The sequence below is a fragment of the Podarcis melisellensis genome (genome assembly GCF_964234715.1).
Source record: "Podarcis melisellensis genome assembly, chromosome: 4".
NCBI classification, from domain to species: domain Eukaryota; kingdom Metazoa; phylum Chordata; class Lepidosauria; order Squamata; family Lacertidae; genus Podarcis; species Podarcis melisellensis.
The window spans coordinates 104,743,909-104,770,134 of record NC_138531.1 but is presented as its reverse complement, the minus strand read 5'-3'; the positions used below and the strand labels follow the sequence as shown (position 1 = coordinate 104,770,134).

At 44.7% G+C, this 26,226-nt stretch overlaps 2 protein-coding genes across 14 annotated transcripts in view; one reads left to right on the top strand and one right to left on the bottom strand.

Annotated features, from left to right (window-relative positions):
- LOC309369076 (uncharacterized protein) overlaps positions 1–26,226 on the top strand; it is a 205,244-nt gene that overhangs the window by 149,050 nt on the left and 29,968 nt on the right. The gene's annotated exons all lie outside the window — the stretch shown is intronic.
- LOC309369321 (C-type lectin domain family 10 member A-like) lies at positions 6,782–25,062 on the bottom strand. Of its 6 annotated transcripts, XM_081910172.1 has the most exons (11): positions 24,830–24,945; positions 24,551–24,698; positions 24,187–24,357; positions 23,404–23,473; positions 22,482–22,511; positions 21,399–21,482; positions 20,617–20,727; positions 19,100–19,198; positions 12,917–13,003; positions 11,826–11,977; positions 6,782–6,913 (listed from the first exon to the last, which is right to left on the bottom strand). In XM_081910172.1, exons 6-11 carry the CDS (start codon positions 21,466–21,468, stop codon positions 6,800–6,802), a joined length of 633 nt encoding a protein of 210 aa, XP_081766298.1. In that variant the 5' UTR covers positions 21,469–21,482; positions 22,482–22,511; positions 23,404–23,473; positions 24,187–24,357; positions 24,551–24,698; positions 24,830–24,945; the 3' UTR covers positions 6,782–6,799. The 6 variants fall into 6 exon arrangements, with proteins under 6 accessions (XP_081766298.1, XP_081766302.1, XP_081766297.1 ...); XM_081910176.1 differs by lacking the exon at positions 24,551–24,698 and having other exon boundaries at positions 11,826–11,906; positions 24,830–25,062; XM_081910171.1 differs by lacking the exon at positions 24,551–24,698 and having other exon boundaries at positions 24,830–24,946.

Below are 26,226 nucleotides of genomic sequence, written 5' to 3'. Positions count from 1 at the left end.
AATTAACAAAGACCTAAAGAGATGGGACAACACAAACTTCACTCTCTCAGACAAAGTAGCCATGATCACCCTCCCAAAACTAACCTACCTATACCAAACCTCCCAATATGGATTCCCTCAGCCACAAGTGGCAGAAAAAACTACAAATTCCCAAAATCCAATTATTCTGGACAACAACCATATGAGAAATATGCAAAATAACTAAGCAAGTATTAGAAGTTACCCCAGAAATGGCCATACTAAACATCTTCCAAGACAATAACGCTCACTCACATCACAAAGAGCTCATAACCCACCTACTCTCAGCTGCTGGAAACATCATAGCCAGACACTGGAGAGACCTGTCAGGAGTAAGCATGGGGTGTGCCGGGTGTTCAATTTCAGAGGTTACGGCTGCATAACGAAACAGAAACATTGTCACCCCACCCCACCCCCATTCACCATGCCCCCACCTCTTTCCCCCTTTTCTTCCTAATTCAACACTAATGTCTCGACAGAGGAAACTGATCTGTAGAAAATGTAACTTGAAAAAGGAGAAATTGCACATACTTTGGTAAACCAAGAAATAAAATATGTTGTGTTTTTTTAAAAAAGAGAGGGACCCCAGCCCAGAGTCTGGCTGCTGCATTGGGGACCAGTTTCCTAGTGTCTCCCAGGGCAGCTCCCCACGGAGGCCACTGCAGCAATCCCCTCGCACCCAGAGCAGGGCACCCCAGGACCACATCCTCTCTCTCCCAAAGGGATTGTTGCTGGCAAAGCAGCCGGAAATGGGCGCTGCTCCTCACTAAGCCTCCAGGGACCTGGGCATCAGTGGCTGTGCGTGTGTTCAGCCATCTAAGAGAATAATAATATTAATTAACTGCCTAAATTTCAAAGGAGATGTCTTTGGCCCCGTCCACTTGGCCCTCAGGGGTTTGCCAGATATGTACCTCTTGCTGGCCTTCTCCCACTTTGGAACAAGCTGCCTCAAGTGTCCACATGAGAGTCAGAGGGGTCAGATAGAATCGCAGGATTGCAGAGTCGGGATGGACCCCAGGGGTCATCTAGTCCAACCCCCTGAAAGGCAGGAATCACAGCAAAAGACTCCCTGACATATAGATGGCTCTAGGTGATGGCTTCTTCTTGCGGTTATCAGCCTCTAGGAAGGCGACATCTTTTTATATGGTCTATAGAGATCTTGCTCTTCCGGCCTGGGTGCCTCCATTCCTAGTCTTTGCTCTCTAAGAAAAGATGGAGCTGGGATTTCTATCCCTTTTGATCTTGTGGCGTTTTGATGAAGCCTCCAAAGGAACATCGGAAGCTGCCTTCTGCTGAGCCTGACCAAGGGCTCCCTCTAACCCTGTATAGTCCACACTGACTGGCAGCAGCTCCCCCCAGTTTCAGGCACGGGTCTCATCCAGCCCTTGCGGGAGATGCCAGGGGCTAACCCTGGGACATTCTGCATGCCAAGCAGATGCTCTTGGTTCCCCATATTTCACTAGCCTTTCAACGTTATTCTGTTAGCAACCGTGGAGATTCCACCTGCCTCTTTCCAAAGGAGAAAACTCACCTGTTTAAAGAATTTGAGGTAATGCATCATTTGTATACTTTTTTTGAGTTCTATGTTTTCAGTGTCCCTGAGATCTCTTGATGAAGGGCGGTATATCAATTTAATAAATATTAACAACCATCCATTGTTAGTCCCCTGAATTTACAATGAAGTGCATGGGGGGGCCCTCATTTAATTTCACTGCACACAGGTCGTGTAGTGATAATAAAGGTTTATTATTATTACTGTTCTCGAAGCTACCAGCATGAGTTTGACCAAACTGCGGGAGGCAGTGGAAGACCGGAGTGCCTGGCGTGCTCTGGTCCAGGGGGTCACGAAGAGGCGGACACGGCTAAACAACAATTATTACTGGAAGGAGAAATGGCATACAGTGGTACCTTGGGTTATATACACTTCAGGTTACAGACTCCGCTACCCCAGAAATAGTACCTCGGATTAAGAATTTTGCTTCAGGATAAGAACAGAAATTGTGCTCTGGTGGCACGGCAGCAACGGGAGGCCCCATTAGCTAAAGTGGTGCTTCAGGTTAAGAACAGTTTCAGGTTAAGAACGGACCTCCAGAACGAATTAAGTTCTTAACCTGAGGTACCACTGTAAAGGTAAAGGGACCCCTAACCATTAGGTCCAGTCGTGACCGACTCTGGGGTTGCGGCGCTCATCTCGCTTTATTGGCCGAGGGAGCTGGCGTACAGCTTCCGGGTCATGTGGCCAGCATGACTAAGCCGCTTCTGGCAAACCAGAGCAGCACACAGAAATACCGTTTACCTTCCCGCCAGAGTGGTACCTATTTATCTACTTGCACTTTGATGTGCTTTCAAACTGCTAGGTGGGCAGGAGCAGGGGCCGAGCAACGGGAGCTCACCCCGTCGCGGGGATTCGAACCGCCGACCTTCTGATCGGCAAGTCCTAGGCTCTGTGGTTTAACCCACATCTATTTACATCCTTGCCAAAGTTCAAGGATTCTCGCTTGAGGCCGAAGTCTTCTTCTTGAGCTTCTGCCGCTCAATCCTGTCTCTTCTCTCTCTTTCAACATGTTGGGGAGACCGGAGACCCTGCAGAGTCCAGCGCTGCTGAAGGTCTGTGCCCAAACTTTCCTTTGGGGCTTTTGTCCTGAAAAGGCAGCTTCATGAGCGAGATGTAAAACAGTATTTCTGTCTGTCTGGGGCACACACTTGGCTCACAGTCTGGGGCAGATTTCTTTGGAAAGAACTGTCTAGAAAGCAACTCTTCCTCCCAGATGAAACTAATTCTTGCTTCAGTGCCAGCCCTGGGGACCCCGGCACTTCTACATACTTCTAAAGTTGGGTCCTTAAGCATTTCTTTCTTAAAGTCATTATTAAGCCATGTCATGCTTATGATATTTTATTCTCTTTTTAATTACGGTATGCTGTTATAAATGTGCATTTTATATTTGACTTCACTTAGCAATGGTTTTTTTTAAGAAAAAGTTTAAGTTTTTTTCTGTTAACCTTGTGTTAAATATGTATTCTGTAGTTGACCTTCTTTGTAATGTTTTATTTTGAAATTTTAAGATAATATTTTAGTTTTCTGTTAATTATGTTGTTTTGACTATATACAACTATATTTTGACATCTTTTATTGATGTTTTAATATGCTGCAAACCACTTTCAGATTTTTCTTAAAAATATAAAGCAGTATAGAAATGAAAATAATGATGATGATGAAGGGGTGAAGGAGGAGTCATGGTATTCTCACCATACTTTGCCAAGGAAATTTCTGGTGACTCACAATCTTCACGAAACTGATTTACATTTCCAATGACAGGCTCCTCAACACATTGGCTGGATGATACACCAAACGTTAACTCTTTAGAGTCTGGCAACAGCTCTTTTTGCTGCTGAGCTAAATGCTATTTAAAAGCGAGATCATTGCTTATAAGGCAAGGTGTAAACATACCATTTTCATGTACTAAAACTGGTAAGGACCCTTTAAAATCTTTGTATTCACAATCTACCTGGGCTAGACTGGTTTTTACTGCTTGGACCCCATAGGGAGTTCCAAGCAACTATTTACCTTCTAAAAATTGGCCAGGCTGTAATAACCCCTGAGGAAGCATCAGTCCCTGTGTCCTGTAACCCAACTATTAATAGGTTATTAGTTTTAATTACATCACTGAATTGCACCTGAGCACCTGAACCCATCTAGATTGACACAAGTCAATTAATGCCGTTCTCACAGAGGCCCATTCTGGTGAACCATTTTCTGATGAAGCTTGATTCTGGGGAGTGGGAACTGCTGTTAGATATCGGTCACTTGGCCTTCCTCCCTCCTCCTATGAAGCTTCCTCAGACTGCAGCACACACACTTGTGCTGTTCTCGATATGCAACCTGTCCGCCATTTTCTGTCTTGCCGCAAGCTACCATCTTTCTTCCAGCCATCAATCATGCAAGACGTGGCAGGAGAGGTCCCCGGCTAGGCTCCTGGGGTGCTAGTCCTCAGCATAGACCTAGCTACTCACACCTTGAAAAGGTGTGATTCACAACAGCAGAAACTCATAGGTTAGTTTTCTCAGTTGACAGCAACTGTGCATAGGAGCCAACTCCTAGGGGGCAGAGGTTGACCCTCTGATCACCCTGTGATCAATTATGCAGGGGGGGGAGCTTACCTGCTCCGCCCTCAATATTTTGTTCAAGTTGGCACCCCTGCCACCATGAATGCCATGGAAGCAGCACCACATGCTGCCATGCTGTGCCCACACTGGTGTGGACCCCCGTCTTGCCCCCTGCCAAGCTCTGAAGAAATCGAGAACAGTTGAATGGGTTTGTTGCCCAGTGTTAGCTCTATATGAGAGTAAGGGTGCCGGAATTTCCCAATGAGAAAGCTAAAGTTGTATTTGTGATTAGCCTGCTAGAAGGGGACACCAGGCACTGGGTGGCCCCCATTCTCACTGCTGTCAGAAAACAGGCTATGATTGGACCCTTCCATTCTCTATTTTTGTAGCCATCCAGATCTGAGCTTGCAGGAAAAGGTCTTTTCAAGGTGATTTTAAGGGCGGATGCCAAAGAGTCCCGCAACCTAGATGGCAGAGTGTGGATTGTGCATTAAAACAGTGGGGTGGGGTGATCTCTTGGTTTTGCTTTGTGTAGAAATCATGGGATACAGTTTCATTCATCTTAAAGTGTCTTCTTAGAGCCAGGCATCATCAGGCACCTTCTTACAAATATACTGTAGGCGTTGAGCACAGTTAAATGCCATCCAGCATCTTTCGTAGTAGCAATCAAAGGTCATTGCACCACAGTCGTGGAACGCTTCATAATTTGGCTCATAGTAATTCCAAAGAAAAGAAAGAAACAGCCGCACTGATGAATCAAGACTGGATGTTTACTTCCTCACCTTCTCCCCATGCCTTCTACCATTAAAAAGATGTTCAGATCTTTCTCTCTTAGCCTCCCCCCACAACTGTGATGGATTTTTCTCCCCAGATTTTAGAATTCTAACCATGTAAAAACAACAACAACAACAACAACAACAACACACACACACACACACACACACACACACACACACAAACTAAGACTCTCTACATTCTTTTCATATGAAGTGATTTCTCATAGGAAACTACAAAAAAGTGAGGCTGTCACTGTGGAAGGCTCAGTGGTACACACAAGAACTTTCATTCAATTTATTCAGTTTATTTTACAATTTTGGGTAGTATCCAATGCAGTACTTCTGCTATTGCCAGGATTTCCATTTCTGCAACAGAACCGCCCCTCTCTCCTCTCCATCTGCACCCACATCCTCCTCAGATCTGCTCTGTACTGTTGTGGGTGATGGAGAGAGAGCCTTACTCTCTCGTGGCCGAGTTAACACAGTAGTGATTGATCTGAGCATATTAAAAACTTGTTAGATTTGCATCCGCTTTCATCCACCTCATCTCACATCCATCACCCACCCCAGGCATGAGGATAGCAATGACAGTATACAGAAACTAAAATAGCTACGTCTACAAATGAAATACAAAAAATAATCTATAACCACAAAGCCATTATAGAGTTGATTGAAATATATCATCATCTCATTGATTGAAATATATCATCATCTCTCACATATATATCTTATCTAAACCTTACGTGATGGTTCTAAGTTTAATCAATTATCCATAGCTGATAAAGGAATCACCCTAGCCTCCCACTTATTGGCCTTGCATTGTATACTGAATCAAGTCCCACTACATAGCACTAAAATTCTGTGATAAATGTATTCTTTAACTCCCATTTTCAACTCTCCATGAATCTGTTCAGTTGATACTAGTAATAATGGTGTAGTAGGTGTTCTTTTACTCCCATGAGATGTTTGGGTTGGATGTGCCCTTTGATCAAGTCTAAGTTCATATACAGCAGTGATTCACCAATTGGAGGTCCAAGGACCACCCACCCAGCAGCTCCATTACACCATTCACATAACAAAAACTGCCACAGAGATACCCAAATGTTCAAAGGTAGAGGGGCCCATGGCTTGGCTTTTGAAATAGAAGGGGTCTGTACTACTTAGGTAACTGGGAACCACTGGCATACAGGGTTTAAGTTCCCAGCTGGTATTATCCAACTCCAATGGCCGTTTGTGAACTTTACTCAATGCCTTTGCCAAAAAGGTTAAATGATTAGTATTGGGTGCATCAATGGAGATGAATGCCATTGGGTTTTGTTCCAGGAGAAAGCGACCCTCTATTCATCTAGTCTTGGTAATAAATGCCAGACCAGCTCGCTGTTCTACTACCAAGCTGTGGATGAGTGAGATCTTACTCTGACCTTGTCAATCCATCAACATGGGTTGAAAAGGGTTGTTAGATACTTAAAGGGAACCATGAACTATCTTAAATTGCCAGCTGACAGCAAAAACTATTAGGGATCTGTCAGGGCTTCTTCAGTTGTGATTCCTGCTTTGCAGGGGGTTGGACTAGATGACCCTTGGGGTCTCATCCAACGCTAAATTTCTATGTGTCTATGATTCTATCCAAGAAAGTGAGCTTCATCTACCCTCCCTTACACACTTACTTCATCTGCTCCTATTATTTTAGGTTTGAGGTTGCTGGTTATTCAGCTTGTTTAGCAGATAACTGCAGAAATACTTTCCTAAAGAGATTGTTGCTCAGCTTTAGGTTCTTGCAAGTCCTTTTGAAGCTGAGCTAAGCAGCACAAAACATTTAAAATCATGCCTTCATCCTCTTCCGAATCACCACATTCACTAGGTCAGAGAAGCATTTGGAACGCATGCCATTCTTCATAAACTTACGTGGTTTCAGGACTCATTCCTGATGTCCATCTCCATGTCCCTCCCTTGTCTTTAAAGAGTCCAATCCAAAAAAGCATTTTACGGCCTTTTACTTGCTGGTTTATAAAGAACTAGGGTAGAGGAAGGGAGAAAGAAAAAACAGAAAATCATCAGTAGGACTGAGGAGCAAGGCACTTCTCTCAAAGCCCTTCTAGACAATGTCCCTTTCTCTGGGAGACTACAGCCCTTGACCGACATTCAACAGGCACAAAACAAATACGTTTCAAAAGGAGCAGGTGTCACCACTGGAAGTCCAATACACATTTTTTTAAGAAGCAGTGATCAAAACTATACAGTGATACCTTTGTTCTCAAATGCCTTGGTACTCAAACACCTTGGTTCCCAAATGCGAAAACCTGGAAGTAAGTGTTCCAGTTTCTGAACATTTTTCAGAAGTCGAATGTCCGATGCGGCTGTCTGGCTATTGTTCCCAGGGTGCCTGCACTAACCAGAAGATGCTCCTTGGTTTTCAAACATTTCATAAGTCAAATGGACTTCCAGAATGGATTAAGTTTGGCGTTTTGGGTTTTGCTATTTATTTTGCCTTTTTGTTTTTTAGGCTTTTTTGCTTCATTTGTTTTTGTGACTGTGTGGAACCCAGTTCAACTACTGGTTGGTTGGTTGGCTGATAGATTGATTGACTGATTGATTGATTGATTGATTGAGTGAGTGATTGTGGAAATGGTTAAAAGCCTCCCATCCAAACAATAACTATCATCAGTGCAGGTAAGAAAAAAAAAATTTTAATTTCCGTCATCTACGATGCTTCTTATTAATTTTATAGCACATCACATAGATTCTTGCTTTCATTTTATGGTCTTGTTAGATAGTAAAATTCATTTAAATTGCTGTTTTAGAGGATGCTTTTAAAAGGTTGGAATGGATTAATCTGTTTTGCATTGCTTTCTATGGGAAAGCACGCCTTGGTTTTGAAATGCTTTGGTTTTGGAACGGACTCCTGGAACCTATTAAGTTTGAGAACCAAGGTACCACTGTACATAGTACTCCAAGTAAGGTTGCATCAAGCACCAAGAATAATTGTGTACTGAGGATGTGCTATTGTCCCCCTGATCCAAATTATGATGATGGTGATGCTGATGATGGAATCAAGGAAGCATCCCAAAGAGGAAATATTACAGTGAAGGGTAGCTTCACCTGCCCTCACCGAGACCGGCTACACATGTCTTTCCATACGTATGTCTTTCATGAAACAGAGTTAAAATTTCCAGATACTGTAAATGACTGTGCCATAAAACAGTTTGTCTTGAAACCATCTAGCAGGACAGTGACCTGTGTAGCAAACACTCCAATTTCTGCACCCATGCTTGCTTGTTGATTCCAGAGACACTGGAATCAGTCTGGTTGTGGTATGCTTGAAGGACTGATGATGGGGTCTCACTCATGTCTGTGCCCTGCAGCACCTCAGTAGCCCCTCTATAATAATAATAATAATAATAATAATAATAATAATAATAATAATAATAATTTATTATTTATACCCCGCCCATCTGGCTGGGCCTCCCCAACCACTCTGGGCGGCTTCCATAAAAACCAAAAATACAATAAAATATCACACGTTAAAAACTTCCCTGAACAGGGCTGCCTTCAGATGTCTTCTGAATGTCAGGTAGTTGTTTATCGCTTTGACATCTGCTGGAAGGGCGTTCCACAGGGTGGGCGCCACTACCGAGAAGGCCCTGTGCCTGGTTCCCTGTAGCTTCGCTTCTCGCAATGAGGGAACCGCCAGAAGGCCCTCGGAACTGGACCTCAGTGTCCGGGCAGAATGATGGGGGTGGAGACGCTCCTTCAGGTATACTGGACCGAGGCCGTTTAGGGCTTTAAAGGTCAACACCAGCACTTTGAATTGTGCTCGGAAACGTACTGGGAGCCAATGTAGGTCTTTCAAGACCGGTGTTATGTGGTCTCGGCGGCCGCCCCCAGTCACCAGTCTAGCTGCCGCATTCTGGATTAGTTGTAGTTTCCGAGTCACCTTCAAAGGTAGCCCCACGTAGAGTGCATTGCAGTAGTCCAAGCGGGAGATAACCAGAGCATGCACCACTCTGGCGAGGCAGTCCGAAGGCAGATAGGGTCTAAGCCTACGTACCAGATGGAGCTGGTAAACAGCTGCCCTGGACACAGATTTGACCTGTGCCTCCATGGACAGATGTGAGTCCAAAATGACTCCCAGGCTGCGCACCTGGTCCTTCAGGGGCACAGTTGCCCCATTCTGGACCAGGGAATCCTCCACAAATGCCTGCCTCCTGTCCCCCAGAAACAGTACTTCTGTCTTGTCAGGATTCAACCTCAATCTGTTAGCCGCCATCCATCCTCCAACCGCCTCCAGACACTCACACAGGACCTTCACTGCCCTCACTGGTTCTGATTTAAAAGAGAGGTAGAGCTGGGTATCATCTGCATACTGATGAACACCCAGCCCAAACCTCCTGATGATCTCTCCCAGCGGCTGCATGTAAATGTTGAAAAGCATGTGGGAGAGGACAGAACCCTGAGGCACCCCACAAGTGAGAGCCCAGGGGTCTGAACACTCATCCCCCACCACCACTTTCTGAACACGGCCCAGGAGGAAGGAGCGGAACCACTGTATAACAGTGCCCCCAGCTCCCAGCCCCTGAAGACGGTCCAGAAGGATGTTATGGTCGATGGTATCAAACGCCGCTGAGAGATCCAGCAGAACTAGGAAACAGCTCTCACCTTTGTCCCTAGCCCGCCGGAGATCATCAACCAGTGCGACCAAGGCAGTTTCAGTCCCATGATGAGGCCTGAATCCCGACTGGAAGGGATCCAAATGGTCCGCTTCTTCCAGGCGTGCCTGGAGTTGTTCGGCAACCGCTCGCTCTATCACCTTGCCCAAGAATGGAAGGTTTGAGACTGGGCGATAGTTGGCCATCGTGGCCGCATCTAAAGATGGTTTTTTAAAAAGCGGTTTAATAACCGCCTCTTTCAGCGGGTCTGGAAAGCTCCCTCACAGAGGGAAGCATTCACCACCCCACGAAGCCCATCGCCCAGCCCTTCCAGGCTAGCTTTTATAAGCCAGGATGGGCAAGGATCAAGGAGACAGGTGGTTGGTTTCACTCGTCCAAGCAGCCTGTCCACATCCTCGGAGGTAACAGATTGGAATTGATCCCACTCAACTTGACTAGACAGAACTCTAGCACTCTCCCGCCCTGGCCCTGCTCCCACGGTGGAGTCTACTTCTTCCTGAATCTGAGCGATTTTATCTGCAAAAAACTTTGCAAAATCATTGCAGGAGAATATGTGGCCCGTACTGGGCCCCGATGTTACAGGTGGTTCCGCTAAATTGTGAACCACCTGAAAGAGTCTCCTGCTGCTGTTTTCTGCAGATGCAATAGAGGCGGTGAAGAAATTCTTCTTCGCCGTCGCTATCGCCACTTGGTAGGCTCGACGTTGAGCTCTAACCTGTGTCCGGTCAGATTAGGAATGAGTTATCCGCCACCGGCGCTGTAGCCGTCTCAACGATTGTTTCATTGCCCTCAGATCCATGGAAAACCACGGGGCTCTCCAGGCTCCATGCAATCGGAGAGGGCGCTTCGGAGCCAAACAGTCAATAGCCCTGGTTAACTCCGCATTCCAGCGGGCCACCAGGGAATCAGCTGAAAGGCCATCAACATGGGATAAAGCATCCCCTACCACTCTCTGGAAACCATTTGGATCCATTAAGTGGCGGGGGCGGACCATCCGAATTGGTCCTACCTCCCTGCAGAGGGGATGGGTCGCAGAGAAGTCCAGTTGCACCAGGAAGTGATCTGACCATGGAACTTCTTTTGTTTTACTTTTACTTAGTGTCAGATGACCAACATCCATAGAGGTAAACACCAGGTCCAAGGCACGTCCGCGGCTATGGGTTGGGCCAGACTTATTCAGGGACAGCCCCATGGAGGCCATGCTTTCCACGAAGTCCCGAGCGGCCCCTTGTAAGGTCGTGTCGGCATGGATGTTAAAATCCCCTAGGACGACCAAGCTAGGTGTCTCCAGGAGAACATCCGCCACGACCTGAAGCAGCTCGGGCAGGGAATCCTTGGTGCAGCGGGGAGGTCGGTACACCAAAAGGAATCCTGTCCTGCCCCTATTGCCCAACTTCCAGAACATGCACTCAGAAAATTGGGTCTTCCCAATAGGACGCCTGGTGCAAACTAATGACTTTCTAAAAATCACTGCAACCCCCCCTCCCCGCCCACATGACCTGGGTTGCTGTGCGTAAGAGAAACCTGGTGGACAAGCAGCAGCAAGGACAGGCCCATCTACTTCATCCAACCAAGTCTCTGTTATACATGCCATGTCAAGTCCTCCATCCATGATCAAGTCATGGATGGCAGTGGTCTTATGAATCATTGACCTGGCATTGCACAGCAGCACCTTCAGGTCATGTGGGTATCCCTTGCTGATTCTAGTATCCATCCGGTCAGGACCAGACCCAGAGGCAGGGATAGTCCTCAGACAACGACTAAACCTGCCTCCTCTGTAATGACATGGTCTGGTCTTAGCGTAACTCCTCCTCCTACCCGTGATCACTGAGATCGGTTGTCCCTCTACCTGGGCTAAGGGGCTGGGAGAGAGATATACCTTGCAAGGTCCTCTAGAGTCATCTCCATGATACTCTCATGCCAGAGGGTCAGGGTGGAGCAGAGGAAGAATTTACCGGCAAGCCAAGGGATAGATGCCCCTCAAGTATCTCCTCCTCCTCCTCCTCCTCCTCCTCCTCCAAGACCTCCTTCTTGACTGACAGCTTCATTCTATTAGAGCTCAGCAGCTCCAAGAAGCCTCCGTGAGTCCCAGATGGTAGCAGCTGCTCCCTGCCCCACCCACCCCTTGGCTTGACTGATGGAGTTGCTGTCTTGGCTGCATGCAGGGGGATTGGAGCCTCTTAAGTGGATGGTGATGATAGGAGCCTTTGGCTCAAGGAGATCTCCTACCTTCCTGTCTGTACTCAGCTCTGATGCTCACCTGTTCTTCCCTTGTTTCCACAGAAATGAGCCTGGCGCCCTCCTGCTCACAATGTTTTTTGGAATCCATCCATGAGCGTAGCTCAAGAGAAAAGAAATAGAATGCCCTTGAATATACAATCCAACCATCGTCCAAGTTCCTAGTAAGGATGTCTTTGAGTCAAGCCAGATATGGAGGAAGAAAGGAGAAAGAAAACAAGATAGGGAATTTAAGGGGACCAACTTTGTATTTCTGTGCGGACTTCAATTATTTTTGTTAAGTTCATTTCTGCGGCCACGTGATAACATAACATTCATCTAGGAAGCTCGGAAAGATTAAAATAAGACCATTAACTCTTCACCCCATGCTGATGCTGCAGTAAATATCTGGGTGGGCATAGCTGGGAGTGCAGTCAAGAACCTTTTATTCGAGGGAATAGACAAAAGATGTAGGTCCCCTCAAAGGCCTTATCTGAACCCCTGGGGCCTCACCTATTTGTTAAAAATCTGGATACTCAGGGCAGCATCAGGGCAGACTTGAAGGTTGGGGTGGGGGAGTAGCTGTGGCTTATCAAAATTCTCTTCCTCTCTCCAGGCTCTCTGCTGGGGGTGGGGGTGGGAATCTAGAGTGTGTGATCCTGGCACTGGGCAACTGGGACAGATGAAGGAGTCTGCTGGTTTTACCACCCAGTTTGCTGCCCAGCAGTCTCCCTGCCTGAGCTGACAGGATGGATCCAGTGGGCTTCCCAAATGGCTGTTTTCTACTGTTCCAGAGAAGCGGACACGGAGCAATGGATCCAAACTACAAGAAAGAAGATTCCACCTAAACATTAGGAAGAACTTCCTGACAGTAAGAGCTGTTTGACAGTGGAATTTGCTGCCAAGGAGTGTGGTGGAGTCTCCTTCTTTGGAGGTCTTTAAGCAGAGGCTTGACAACCATATTTCAGGCGTGCTCTGATGGTGTTTCCTGCTTGGCAGGGGGTTGGACTCGATGACCCTTGTGGTCTCTTCCAACTCTATGATTCTATGATTCTATGAGAGGCTTTCAGCTGGTGCAGAATCAGGGCTGATTCCCACTGCACTACAATTTTCCAGCATCGTAGGGTAGCTTACCAATTTCCTTTTGCAGTTGATCATTTCTGTTGGCAAAATACCGCATTTCCTCTGATATGTTTTGAGCTGCAGCGAGTATTTGGAAGTCTAAAAGATTAGGAACGGTTTAAGGCAGGAGCATCTGAAATAACAATCTGCAAATCCTAAGAAACCATTTTCAAACATTTTGAAACGCTCTAGCCTAAAATGAGCGAGGAGCAGAGCTCCAGGACGGGGTTCTTATGAATATGAGGGCACATTTGATTCTCTGTGGCTGAGATCACCAATGAAAAGTCTCTGAAGAATCCTGCGGCTGGATCAAACCAAAGACCCATGGAATCCACTATCCTGTTCTCATATTAAAAGTGGCTCATGAAGTATCTCTGATGTTCCCCTCCTATGTCCTCCTTTTCTGCTGGGAATCACAGGGTCACAAAGCAATTCCTCTTGGAACTTTGAAGTGTCAGGCATAGCTCTAATGGCTTTAGCCCAAACGTAGCAGAGTTTTCCTGCACAGCGAAGAAGCTAGTTGAGGTGGAAATGACTAGTCAGCTAGACTCAGAATAACTATTTACAGGATTTATTAAAAGGAAAAATAAAACCAGCAGAGTTTCTGCATATAAAACAAAGCAAAATAAATCCTTTCTTTCTCTCTCTCTCTCTCTCTCTCTCTCTCTCTCTCTCTCTCTCTCTCTCTTAACCATACACAGCACTCCAACTCCTAACACACCCACCCAACACAAACTGTGCTAGCATTCCTAGATAACAGAGTTGAGTGCTGGTCGTTAACCAATCAGAGTAAGTAGTTTCTAGGTCAAGCAGACCTTGGCTTTCTGCCAAGAGTAAATTGACACTGCCTTGAGTTAATTGTGTGAAGCCAGAATCTGTAAGTTTTCATGAGAATCAATTAACAGAAACTGAACACCCCCTCACTGATTCTGCTGAACAATTAACATCAAATAACACCTATGTAGGAGATTTTTCCAGCAAACCTAAACCCTTGCACATTTGCTTGTTCTTTATCTTTGCCAATGGTTTAGTTAATACATCTGCTACATTTTCTTCACTTGATACATAAGTACATGTGATTATATTGTCTTGTACACAGCAACGTACATTTTGGTATTTTACAGAGATATGTTTGGAACGTGATTTGAAACCCTCTGTTTTACTTAAGGTTATACAAGCCTGATTATCAATGTAAACTCATACTGGTTCTCCACAATTTACATTTAAATCTGCTAACAAATGCTTGAAATAAATCACCTCACTGCACAATTCACTCAATGCGGCGTACTCGGATTCTGTTGATGACACACTTACAACGTCTTGCTTGCGTGACCGCCAGCTGATTAAAGCTCCACCGACCATTATGACTAGTCCTGTGACAGATTTTCTATCTGGCAAATTTCCCCAGTCACTATCACAGTAGCAACTCAGCGTTTCATCCTCTGAAGAATTTAATTGTAACATATAGCCAATTGTCTGTTTGAGGAATCTCAGAACTTGTTTTACCCCTTTCCAGGCATTTAGTGTGGGTTTTGAGACCAATCTACTCAATATGCCTACTGCATAGCTAATATCAGGTCTGGACCACTGTGCTAGATACAATAAACTTCCAATTACAGAATGATATATATCAGGATGTTCAAATTCAGGACTCTCATCTATATGAAGTGTTTTTATGAAACCTGGATCCATAGGCACCACTGCTCCTTTGCAATCCTGCATCCTGTATGTAGTCAGTAGTTGTTTAACTTTGTTCTGCTGACTAATTAGGCAGCTGCCATCTTGGGCCCAGCACACTTCCAACCCTAGATATGTCCTAACCGGGCCTAAGTCTTTCACTTTGAACTTACTGGATAATTGCTTGGCAAACCTTTTAGTTTGTTTATCTGTTTTGCAAGCATACAATACATCATCTACATAAATCAGACAAAACTCTTGATCACTGCCTGTACCACGTACATAAACACAATTGTCAGCTGTAATCTGCTTGAAACCAAATGACACTAAGGCTTCATGGAAACATTTGTTCCAAGAACTTGCAGCCTGTCTGAGACCATATAGAGCTTTGTTTAATTTCAACACTCTATTGGAACCTGTCTCATAACCAGGCGGTTCAGCTAGATACAGGTCTTCTGATATTGATGCATGTAAATATGCAGTCTGGATATCAAAATGGTTTAACAGGAGTTTTCTCTTTGCTCCAAGTGTTAGAATCAGCCTTACACTGTCCCCCTTAGCAGTAGGGGGAAAAGTCTCGTCATAATCTTTTCCAGGCCTCTGAGAGTATCCTTGAGCCACTAAACGAGCTTTGTATTTGTACTTTCCTGTCACCAGAGGTTTAAGTTTGTACACCCACCTGCAGCCTACAATCTTTGCCCCCTCAGGCGCTGCTACTGGTGTAAAGACCTTGTGCTCATTCAGAGAGGACATCTCTTCCTCCATTGCCTGTTTCCAGAGCTCTGCCTCCTCTTTTGGTAACTTTAACACCTCCTGAAAACTCTTGGGCTCTGCAATTACACTAAACACATTTGCAGTATCTGGAGAAAAACGCACCGGAGGCACTCCTTTGTTTTGTCTTTTAGATCTTCTGGGAGAAAATTTTTCTTCTGACCCACTTTCCTCCTCAGAACTACGACCTCTCTTTTGTTGCTTAGCAACTGGTCTCTGGCTAATTCCACTTTCTTGAGAGCTCTTATCTGAACTTTCCTCCCCCTCAGACTCTGATTCTCTATGTTTACCTTCAGAGTCATGAAGCTCCTGGGAAGGTTCAAACCAAACCTCAGTATTGGCATGTAGTCTCTCCCAGCCACTATGTTCACAAAAACTGGCATTCCTGGAGATCACAATGCCATTTGTCCCTTCAGCAAAGCGGAAACCTTTTCCCAGCTCCTGGTAGCCCACAAACACTAACTGTTTGGTCTTAGGATCTCCCTTCTTTCTCATTTGTTTTGGAATTAATACCCAGGCTTTTGATCCAAACACATGCAAATGGTCAATTTTGGGTTTTTTCTGAAACAATTTAAAGTACGGAGTTGTACCTATTGTTTGATGAAAGAGCCTATTTTGGAGATAACACGCGGTGAGCATGCTCTCCCCCCAATAAGACATGGGCAAATCAGCATCATCAAGCATGGCAAACATCATATCTTGTAAAGATCTATGTTTTCGCTCTGCAACGCCATTCTCCTCTGGGGAAAAAACGTTCGTTTTTCTATGCCCAATGCCACGCTTTTGTAACCAATCTCTAAAAGCATTTGACATAAATTCGCCACCTCTGTCCGTCTGAATCCTTCTGAGTTTAATGGACAGAAATCTTTCCACAGATGCCACCCAGCCTTTAAACTTAGTGAACACGTCACCCTTATTCTTCATGGGGAAAACCCAAGAGTAACGCGTGTCGTCATCCACAATTGTTAATGAAAAACGCGATCCACCCCTGCTTACAGGAAATGGACCAATTACGTCCATGTGAACCAGCTGTAGCGGTGACTCACTAACTCTGTCACTTCTGGGGTAAGAGACTCTGTGGGTTTTAACCTTTTTACAAACATTACAATCAAGGTACTTGTTACAACTCTTTAAATTACCCCCATCAGCCAATTCAGACATTTTTAGTACACTTTTCCAGCAAGCATGCCCCATTTTCCTATGCAATAAGTGCACACAGTTGTCATGTATAGCTTTGTTATTCACTGCAGGCTGAGATTTACTGACTACTGCTGCAACTTGAGATCCTGCTTTAAGCCAAAACAAGCCTCCCTCTGACTTAGCAGTGCCTAAAATCTCACCAGCCTTCTTAATAATGCAACTGTCTCCTTCAAAATACACTTTAAACCCAGCTTTTAGCAAACAATCTACAGACATCAGATTGCTCCTTAATGAAGGCACACAAAGTACATTTTGCAGGCATTCACGAAGACAAGGAACAAAAACTGCACCCCCCGAAATGACTTCGGAAGTACTTCCATCTGCTAGAGCCACCTGGCTGCGCTGTGCTGAGTTCTTGGAAGCAAACAATTCATCTGAATTTACGATGTGCCGAGACGCTCCCGAATCGACCACCCAGACAGCTTGTTTCTCATCAGCAATCTTGACCTCGGCGGTCACCAGCTGAGCCGACTGTTTTCGTTTGAAGAATTTCTTTTTATGCTGCTGCTGCTGCTGATCTCGTCTCTGCTCCTGCACTGGCCACTGAGACTTGACCAACTCCGGACATTGTCGTTTTAGATGCGCTGAAGACCCACATCGGAAACAACGCCTAACAGCAAACGCTGACTCCTCACCGGTACGCTGCTTTTGCTTCACCTCTGGCACGGTATGAGAACTCCCTCCAAACCGCCCGCCTGTAGAAGACTCTGCAGCAAACAACCTTTCTTGCCTCTTCTGCCATTCTTCAATCAAACGCCCAGTAACGTAACTGACTGATAAATCACGCTCCTGTATGCCTTCTAGAGACAAAACTAAATTATCCCAGCTTTCCGGGAGAGAACTCAAAATAATAGCCACCTTCTCCTGCTGGTCTAACGCACAGTCTCTTTCCTGTAGCGCAACAAACTTTAACTGTAAACTGTGTAGGTGTTCCTGCATTGTAACCCCAGGCTGTAACATTGCCTTGTACAATGCCTTGCGAATGAACAGCTTGGAAACCGCTGTCTCACGCACATGGAGTTCTTTAAGTGCTTGCCACACACCTCTAGCTGTCTTGATTCCCCTCACATACGGCAACTGGGAATCTTCCAGCCCCAAGACAATTGTGGCCCTTGCTCTTTGGTCTTTATCGAGGTCTTCATCATCAGGCTTCGCAGGAAACTTACTCACCACTTGCCAGAGACGATCCCTCTGCAGCACTGCCTGCATGCGTTCCGACCACAGCAAGTAATTGGAGTCATTCAGACGCTCAAAAGCCATCTGAACTGGTTGTGAGGCCATCTTGAGAGCGATGTCCCTGGAACCTGGAACCAGCTACTCATGACCACCGAGAGAGAAAACAGGAACCACAGCACCCAGCAATCACACGCTGCAGCTGTTGTCCTTGTGTCCACTGTGTCACCAGCTCACAGCAGTCAGAAATCAGCCAGTGTCCATCTGCTGCACCAACAGGAACAACAACTTCTGGAACTACTGGAACCAACACCGTTGATGCTGACACCACCACAACTCAGGCTGGCAGCACAATACCCATAACCTCTTGGAACTTTGAAGTGTCAGGCATAGCTCTAATGGCTTTAGCCCAAACGTAGCAGAGTTTTCCTGCACAGCGAAGAAGCTAGTTGAGGTGAAAATGACTAGTAAGCTAGACTCAGAATAACTATTTACAGGATTTATTAAAAGGAAAAATAAAACCAGCAGAGTTTCTGCATATAAAACAAAGCAAAATAAATCCTTTCTTTCTCTCTCTCTCTCTCTTAACCATACACAGCACTCCAACTCCTAACACACCCACCCAACACAAACTGTGCTAGCATTCCTAGATAACAGAGTTGAGTGCTGGTCGTTAACCAATCAGAGTAAGTAGTTTCTAGGTCAAGCAGACCTTGGCTTTCTGCCAAGAGTAAATTGACACTGCCTTGAGTTAATTGTGTGAAGCCAGAATCTGTAAGTTTTCATGAGAATCAATTAACAGAAACTGAACAATTCCTCCCTGAATCCCACAGTAGAGCCAAATGTACAAAGAATACTTTGCAGTTTTCAGTTATGCTTTGGGAGATCTAGGAAAATACAGGCACCCAAACTCTTTTTCTGATGAATATTGGGTTGCATTCCCTATAGTTCTAAAGAGGGCGTTCTGTAAGCGCAGGAATTTCTCCTTGTGCAATGCAATCTTCAGCCCCCTTCCCTCCAATCTGTTCTGAAGTTTCCCCCACCCTGGAGAGCAGCTTTGTTGATGGCATGCAGGGAGAAATGGGGGGAACGTTCCCTTGTGCTAGTGCTAAAATCTTACACTAGCACAAACATTGTGAATTACAGTGTGATGGGGGAGGACAGCATTTCTAGTGGGGAGGTGTGAGAATCACAACTGTCTGCTTTTCTTCCTGCTGAGCAATGAAACAGGGATAAACTCTATTGGGTGCTGAGTTTCATTGAATACATGTATGGCTCAAGCAATATGAACCCCAAATTTAACTACAGGAATTGAAATCTGTTTAAATTAAACCTATTTTAGCAAAAGTGAGGATTTGTATATAAAATGCTTACCATCCTTGTCCATATAGTTTGAATCAATCCCAACCACAAAGGTTCGAATCATGTTCATTGCCTCTTGGAACTCTGCTCTTTTTTCCACTTCCTTCTCATCTAAAAGGTAGAAAAGAAATGAAGAAAATGTGTTCTAGCACACTAGTCTGATGAGCTGTGCAAGCGGGATACTTGGTTTCAAACTGCTATTAATATTTAATTTTAAATGCTGACTTGTAACAGGTCCCAGGACCTTAGGAAGAAGGGTGAATAAAAAATCAAATCAACAAAAACAAGAATATGACTTCTATTAATATTTTCTGCTCCAAACACTTATACTCATGTTTCCTATGCCTTGATTGTGGCTGCCCTGGTGGTCTGGAGTTCTGTTTCCATGGCTGGCCTTCCGCAGAGAGCATTAGATTTTTGGTTGTCTAGATACACCTAGAATCATAGAATCATAGAGTTGGAAGAGACCACAAGGGCCATCGAGTCCAACCCCCTGCCAAGCAGGAAACACCATCAGAGCACTCCTGACATATGGTTGTCAAGCCTCTGCTTAAAGACCTCCAAAGAAGGAGACTCCACCACACTCCTTGGCAGCAAATTCTACTGTCAAACAGCTCATACTGTCAGGAAGTTCTTCCTAATGTTTAGGTGGAATCTTCTTTCTTGTAGTTTGGAACCATTGCTCCGTGTCCGCTTCTCTGGAGCAGCAGAAAACAACCTTTCTCCCTCCTCTATGTGACATCCTTTTATATATTTGAACATGGCTATCATATCACCCCTTAACCTCCTCTTCTCCAGGCTAAACATGCCCAGCTCCCTTAGTCGTTCCTCATAAGGCATCGTTTCCAGGCTTTTGACCATTTTGGCTGCCCTCCTCTGGACACGTTCCAGTTTGTCAGTGTCCTTCTTGAACTGTGGTGCCCAGAACTGGACACAGTACTCCAGGTGAGGTCTGACCAGAGCAGAATAGAGTGGCACTATTACTTCCCTTGATCTAGATGCTATACTCCTATTGATGCAGCCCAGAATTGCTAACTAATCCTCCTTTGCTGTGGGAGAGCCCCCGTTTCTGGTCCTCGGCACCCTGCCCTCTGCTAGGGCTCCAGTTCCTTCAAGGAAAGTGTTTGGGGAAAACAGGCTGCAAAGGATAAGGCCATGGCTAATGTGGCTGGCTCCATAGCCTACCTAAATATTGATGTCCCTTGTGGTCTCTTCCAACTCTATGATTCTATGATCCTAGTTGGGAAAGGAGGAGAGAATTGCAAACTGGGAAAGGGAATTTTCCAGGGTGTCCCAGGGACTTGTGTTAGGCTGTGCTTCTGTCCCAAGTGCTGGAACTCACTTATTCAGGGAGAACAAAACAGAGCCATTGCTCTCAGTGGGTGACAGCTGGAACTCCCTCCCTGACATGAAAGAGAGATGAAAGGGGTAAATGGAAGCTGCATCCTGCCTTCTCTTTTTGGAAATGCTACTGGCATTAAAATAAAGCCCGTGTTATTAGTTGCTAAGTCCACCAATTATGTACTTACATAGCATGTAAATCAGCAGCGTCATGGCAGTAAGGATGAAAATCTCAAATATGATCAATCTTTCACCCGTTGGAGATTGGAAGAAAGTAACCAAGTCCTGAATAGCAGATGCTTGAAGAAAGAAAATCCTGCTTTAGCCATCAATAGCCAACATACCATTGCCACTCCAGGAAAAAGGGTTTCCATATGCTGTGGAATCCATCAGCCAGAGACACTCAACTGTTCAGGGGGTGGGCAATTGGGAGGATAAAAGCAGGTGGAGACGAGATGCCTTGCTGCTTGTGGAAACTTTTCTGACCAATGTCTGGATGAGAAGACAGGAGCCTTTGATACAACTTTCTGCCCCCCAGGCAAATAACAAGATGCTCCCTCCAAACACGTAATTCCACATACACAAGCTGGGCTGGCCTGGCCATTGGCTCTTATCTCAATGTTGCTAATAAGGCAGCAGACTAACTGAGGAGGTGGAGTGCAGCTTGTGTGGTCTGCACATCTCTACCCACCCCAGACCTGCTACCTGAGGCAACTGCCTCATTCTGCCTAATTGTACAGCCATTCCTGACTGCACACACTAGAGGAACACAGCAGCCAGCAGCAAAGAGTGGGCTCACCCCTGGGGTTTCTATGGGGCTTAGTGGCTCTCTGGCACCCAAAGAGCTGCGTGGGCTTTACTTGGCACTCCTCCCTGGCACAACATGACTGGCTCCACTCCCTGCCCGTCTCCCCGTCAACTTCCCTTTCCCGCGCATTCCTTATCCCCTATGACTGTGCTGTATACAGACCACCAGTTTCATTTGCTTTTGCTTTGCGCTTTCTGGACGCTGAAAGCTTTGTGGGCGTTGCCTTCGCCATCCTCTCAGATGTGTCTGTGAAACAACAAACTATTATAACATGGAGGATAAGACCATGAACACACTGCTTGGATGCCGGGGGGTTCCAAGCTCAGAGTATAAGTTTCTTGTCAAGCATGAAAGTTCACAATATTCTCTTTGTTGTCCTGCACTTAAACTCCCCATTTCAAGAACATAATTTTAAAAATAGATGCACGTCTACAAATGTCAAGGATTTCATCGGTACAAAGTTGAAATGGGCAACAACTTCTGGCCAAAAATGGGTCTCAGTGAGGCATTTCCAGCATTAAACTTTGGCGTCTGTCAGGATCAGACAATCCTTTCCCATAAAGACATTGTTGAGTCCAATATAACTGAAATGTCTTTTTCTTTTGCTGGACCAATCTCCATTTTAAAAAGATGTTCCATATGGATTCAAAGGCCTTTTTAAAAAAATGTTTTAGATAACATAGCTTTCTCATTTGCATCTTATTCCTCTCTAAGCTCCTGGGCATCTAGTTTATAGGACTTCAGTAAGCATTTGCAAGCAACAGTTATGGGTTTGATCCATCTTTTCTCTCTATATTCATTTTACGGGGTAAATCAAATTTGGGGCAATCTTCTTTGTGGAAGAAACGGGTTGATTGTAAGATCTGTACACTAGATCAGCTGATAAATCAGATGGAGAATTTTTGGTTCTTTTTAAAATTGCAGCTGAAATCTCAGCTACTGGTGTGTGCTGAAAAGAAATATCTTGCTTTGCAACATTTGCTGGTGTTTATTTATAGGCTATCTGCTTTGATACCAGCCCTCAGGCTGAAAGTGGCTTCTCCATAATACATTACCAGATGTTCACCATTTAATAGACTGTGTGGGATCTATGAGGTCTTCAGATGTTCCTGGGTGCCAACTCCTTCCATCACAGGCATCATGGTCAATGTTTGGGGATGACAGGAGTTGCAGACCAGTAACATCTGGAGGGCAACATGTTCCCCATTGTTGATGGAAGGTATATACATTTAATTATGGAATTACCTCCTGATCATCAGAAAAGATGGAGTACTACCGTATTTTTCGCTCTATAACACGCACCTGACCATAACACGCACATCGTTTTTAGAGGAGGAAAACAAGGGAAAAAACATTCTGAATGAAACAGTGGATGTATCATTTTTGTGCTTCATGCTGTGACCACAGACATGTGATCTGATGGTGAATTTGGGGTGACCCAATGCAAAAATCCTGAGGATCCATGTGGATCCGTTTTGTAACCATGTTTTTGCACCATTGCAGCCCCAGGCAACAGTGGGTGCGTGATTTTTGGGGGGCAGGCTGTAGCCATGGACATGCTATGTGATCTGATGGTGAATTTGGGCTGACCCAATGCAAAGATCCTGAGGATCCATGTGGATCCATGCTTTTTAACCACATTTTAAGTGGGGAGGGAAGGAAAAACACAGAAGGGACAAGGAGCACGAGAGGGGTGTGCAGAGAAGCAGCTGGCTAAGAATGCAGGAGAGGGGTATAACTGGGAGGGAGGAAAGGAAGGCAAAAGTTTCCCCTCACCTACCCACCCAAGCCAGCCAGCTCGCACGCGCGCTCTCTCTCTCTCTCTCTCTCTCTCTCTCTCTCTCTCTCTCTCTCCTGCATGTTTTCCCCTCTGCTTGTCTGGAGGGGAGGGGCTTTCCCTGCTCTTTGTTCCGTTTGAGCAAACACAGCAAGGAAACAGAGGTGGGTGGGCAGTAAGACCCTGAGGCAGAATGACGGAAAGCAGCCACTTCCTCTTTTTAGGTTTCCCTTCTAGGAGATGCGCGATTTGATTTTTGCCTGCTTTTTTTTGCCTCCCCTCGTGCCATTTGGCTCCAGGGACCACACATTCGCTCAATAACACGCACAGACATTTCCCCTTCCTTTTTAGGAGAAAAAATCTGCGTGTTATAGAGGGAAAAATACAGTAGATCCCATCTCAGTTGGATGCATATAACTCCAATTGAGTCTAGCAAGACTTTGGAGACCATCAGTTGGACCTGGAAAAGAAGCAGAGAGAAGCTGTTACCCAGACTCTGAAGTCTGCCATTTTGTTTTCTTTTTGCAAAGACCCAGCCTGACATCTGGTGCTGTGCCAGAAAGGAAGGAAGGAAGGAAGGAAGGAAGGAAGGAAGGAAGGAAGGAAGAAGGCTGTTGTCTAATCCCGTTTTGAAGAAGCCATCTGAGCTAGCAGCCCTTGATATGCTAGCAAATGGGTTTTCCAAAGTCTTGTATTTTCTGGATCATGATCTAGATCTGGACTGACAAACTGGGCCCATGAGTCAGAGCAGGGCACCTGTATTGCCAGGGAATAAAACAGAATGTGGTGCTCCTGGTTTGCGATGGAGTTGTAGCTTTAAGGTAAGGAACGTGGCTGTTTGAGAAGAAGTGAAAACAACTTCATGGCTTGGCCAGCTATCAAACACCTGCCTGCATGGGGGAAGGAAGGAAGGAGGAGCCAGTTGTCCAGGAACAAGGAAACTAGCCTTATTTTGACTGCAGAGATAAAGAAAGAATGCAAATGAAGGCTCATGCCCACACTTGTCGACTCCCAGGCCAGATCAAAGGATGGGAATGGGATTACATCATTAATTACATCTGTTGCCAGCTTATAATAATTTATTATTTGTACCCCGCCCATCTGGCTGGGTTTCCCCAGCCACTCTGGGCAGCTTCCAACAAAAATGAAAAATATCACACATTAAAAACTTACCTGAACAGGGTTGCCTTCAGAGAACAGGGCTTGGCACGAGACTTTCACTATGGACTATATAAAGGCCAGCTGAAGGAGACAGTGAGAACTTGATACATGATTCTATGCTCCATTCCAGAATGTGGAGAGAAAGACTGTCTGCCAGTCCGAAGCCTTCCAGATCTCCATCGGCTGGGGAGACATGAAGAACTGAACCTATTCTATCCGTATTATTATTATTGTTTCCCAATAACTTTTGCTTATTGGTTATATTGCTAGCTTTGTAGTTTATTCCAGTTGCTGCTGGCTTTACATTAGACACTGTCCTACGTTGCTGATCAATTTCTTTGCTAATGTTAACCAATTGATAAAAGTTTGTCGTTACCTAAGAGTCTGTCAGTCCTCCGTCCAACCTCTTGCTTGCCTGGTGGTTGCCATTGGCCAAACGGTCATTAGGAGGCCCTGGCCAGAAGAGCACCTGTACACAGTCCTAGAATGTTCCACCACTCAGTTTCATGGGATGACCCTGAGTTCTAGTATTTAAAAGAGAAAGACCACCTGTAATTTAAAAAAAGTTTCCTATCATTTCCCCTCTTAGTGACCTTTTGGCCCTGGAATGAGACCCAGCAAATATCATAGCTTGTGATGAAAGGGTTAAACCCACCTCGCCTCTTTCTGTTTTGATAACTTCTTGTTGTCATGGAACAATCTTTTCTCTACTTTCTTCATAAGGTTGTTTCACCTTCCCACTGGCTAAGAACCACCTCCCTTGTGACGTCAGGTATTCCAGAACTCCTCCCATTTAGTCTATACCATTTCTTGATTGGCTCCTCATCATATCCAATCAGCATTCGTTATACCACCTATTTTTTCAAATGATTTTACATTTTATTTTTTATTTAGGTCGGGTACATACATTACCTTCAAAGCATATCCCTCAGAAGAATCCTTACTCCTCATAAACTCTGCTAGTAATACTCTGCTAGACAAGGGTGCCCACTCTCACCTTTATTATTCATTATGGTTTTGGAAATATTAAATCAAGAAATCAGATTGGATCAAGAAATAAATGGAATATCCCTAGGAGAGGAAATATACAAAATAAGGGCATTTGCAGATGATTTAGTCTTAATGATGGAAAATCCCAAGGAAAGCATAGCAAAGGCTCTAGAAAAAATGGGAAACTTTGGAAAGGTATCAGGTTTTGCTTTGAATAAAGAAAAAACAAAACTAATGGTAAAAAAAACCATGGGAGATCAAGAGAAAAAGGACCTGGTAGAAAAATTTGGATTACAAATTGTAAAACAAGGTGAAATATTTAGGAATACAAATAACAATGAAAAATATAAATTTGTTTGAAGATAATTATAAAAAAAATTTGGGAAGAAACAAAAAGAGAAATGGAAACTTGGACAAGATTGAATTTAACACTCTGGGGTAGAATTTCGGCTATTAAAATGAATATCTTACCAAAACTTCTGTTCCTTTTCCAAATGATTCCTATAATAGGTAAAGATGATTGTTTTAAAAAATGGAAAACGGACCTAACAAAGTTTATATGGCAAGGCAAAAAGCCACGGATCAAACATAAATTATTAACCGACATAAAAGAGCGGGGAGGTTTTGGACTCCCATACCTGAGACTATATTACTTGGATCAAGGATTGGATTAAATTGGATAACAGTGACATTTTGGATTTGGAGGGATGGAACAACAGATATGGTTGGCATGCCTATCTAATTTATAACAAAGTGGCAGTCCATAAAGAATTTCTAAGCCATGTAATTAGAAATGCATTATACAAGGTCTGGGTGAGACATAGAAGGTTGTTAGAACCGAAAACCCCATGGTGGGTCTCCCCGTTAGAAGTTATATCGGTTAAAAAGAAAAATACTATAGGAAGAATGGTGACATACCAGCAGCTCCTTAAGGAAGAACAGGGCCAATTAAAACTAAGACCATACGAAAAGGTGACCCAATACTGTACCACATGGCTACAATATCACAAAATTGCACAAATATTCAACCAGGATAAAGTAATTGGATTTGAAAAAGAAGAA

Excerpts from the sequence above, each read along its gene's own strand:
- LOC309369321 (XM_081910171.1), bottom strand. The coding sequence starts at position 21,468 with ATGGCGAAGGCAACGCCCACAAAGCTTTCAGCGTCCAGAAAGCGCAAA. Across the intron at positions 20,728-21,398 it reads AAAAGCAAATGAAACTGGTG|CATCTGCTATTCAGGACTTG; the intron begins GTCTGTATACAG and ends TCTTTCTTCAAG. Across the intron at positions 19,199-20,616 it reads GCTGCTGATTTACATGCTAT|ATGAGAAGGAAGTGGAAAAA; the intron begins GTAAGTACATAA and ends TCTACCTTTTAG.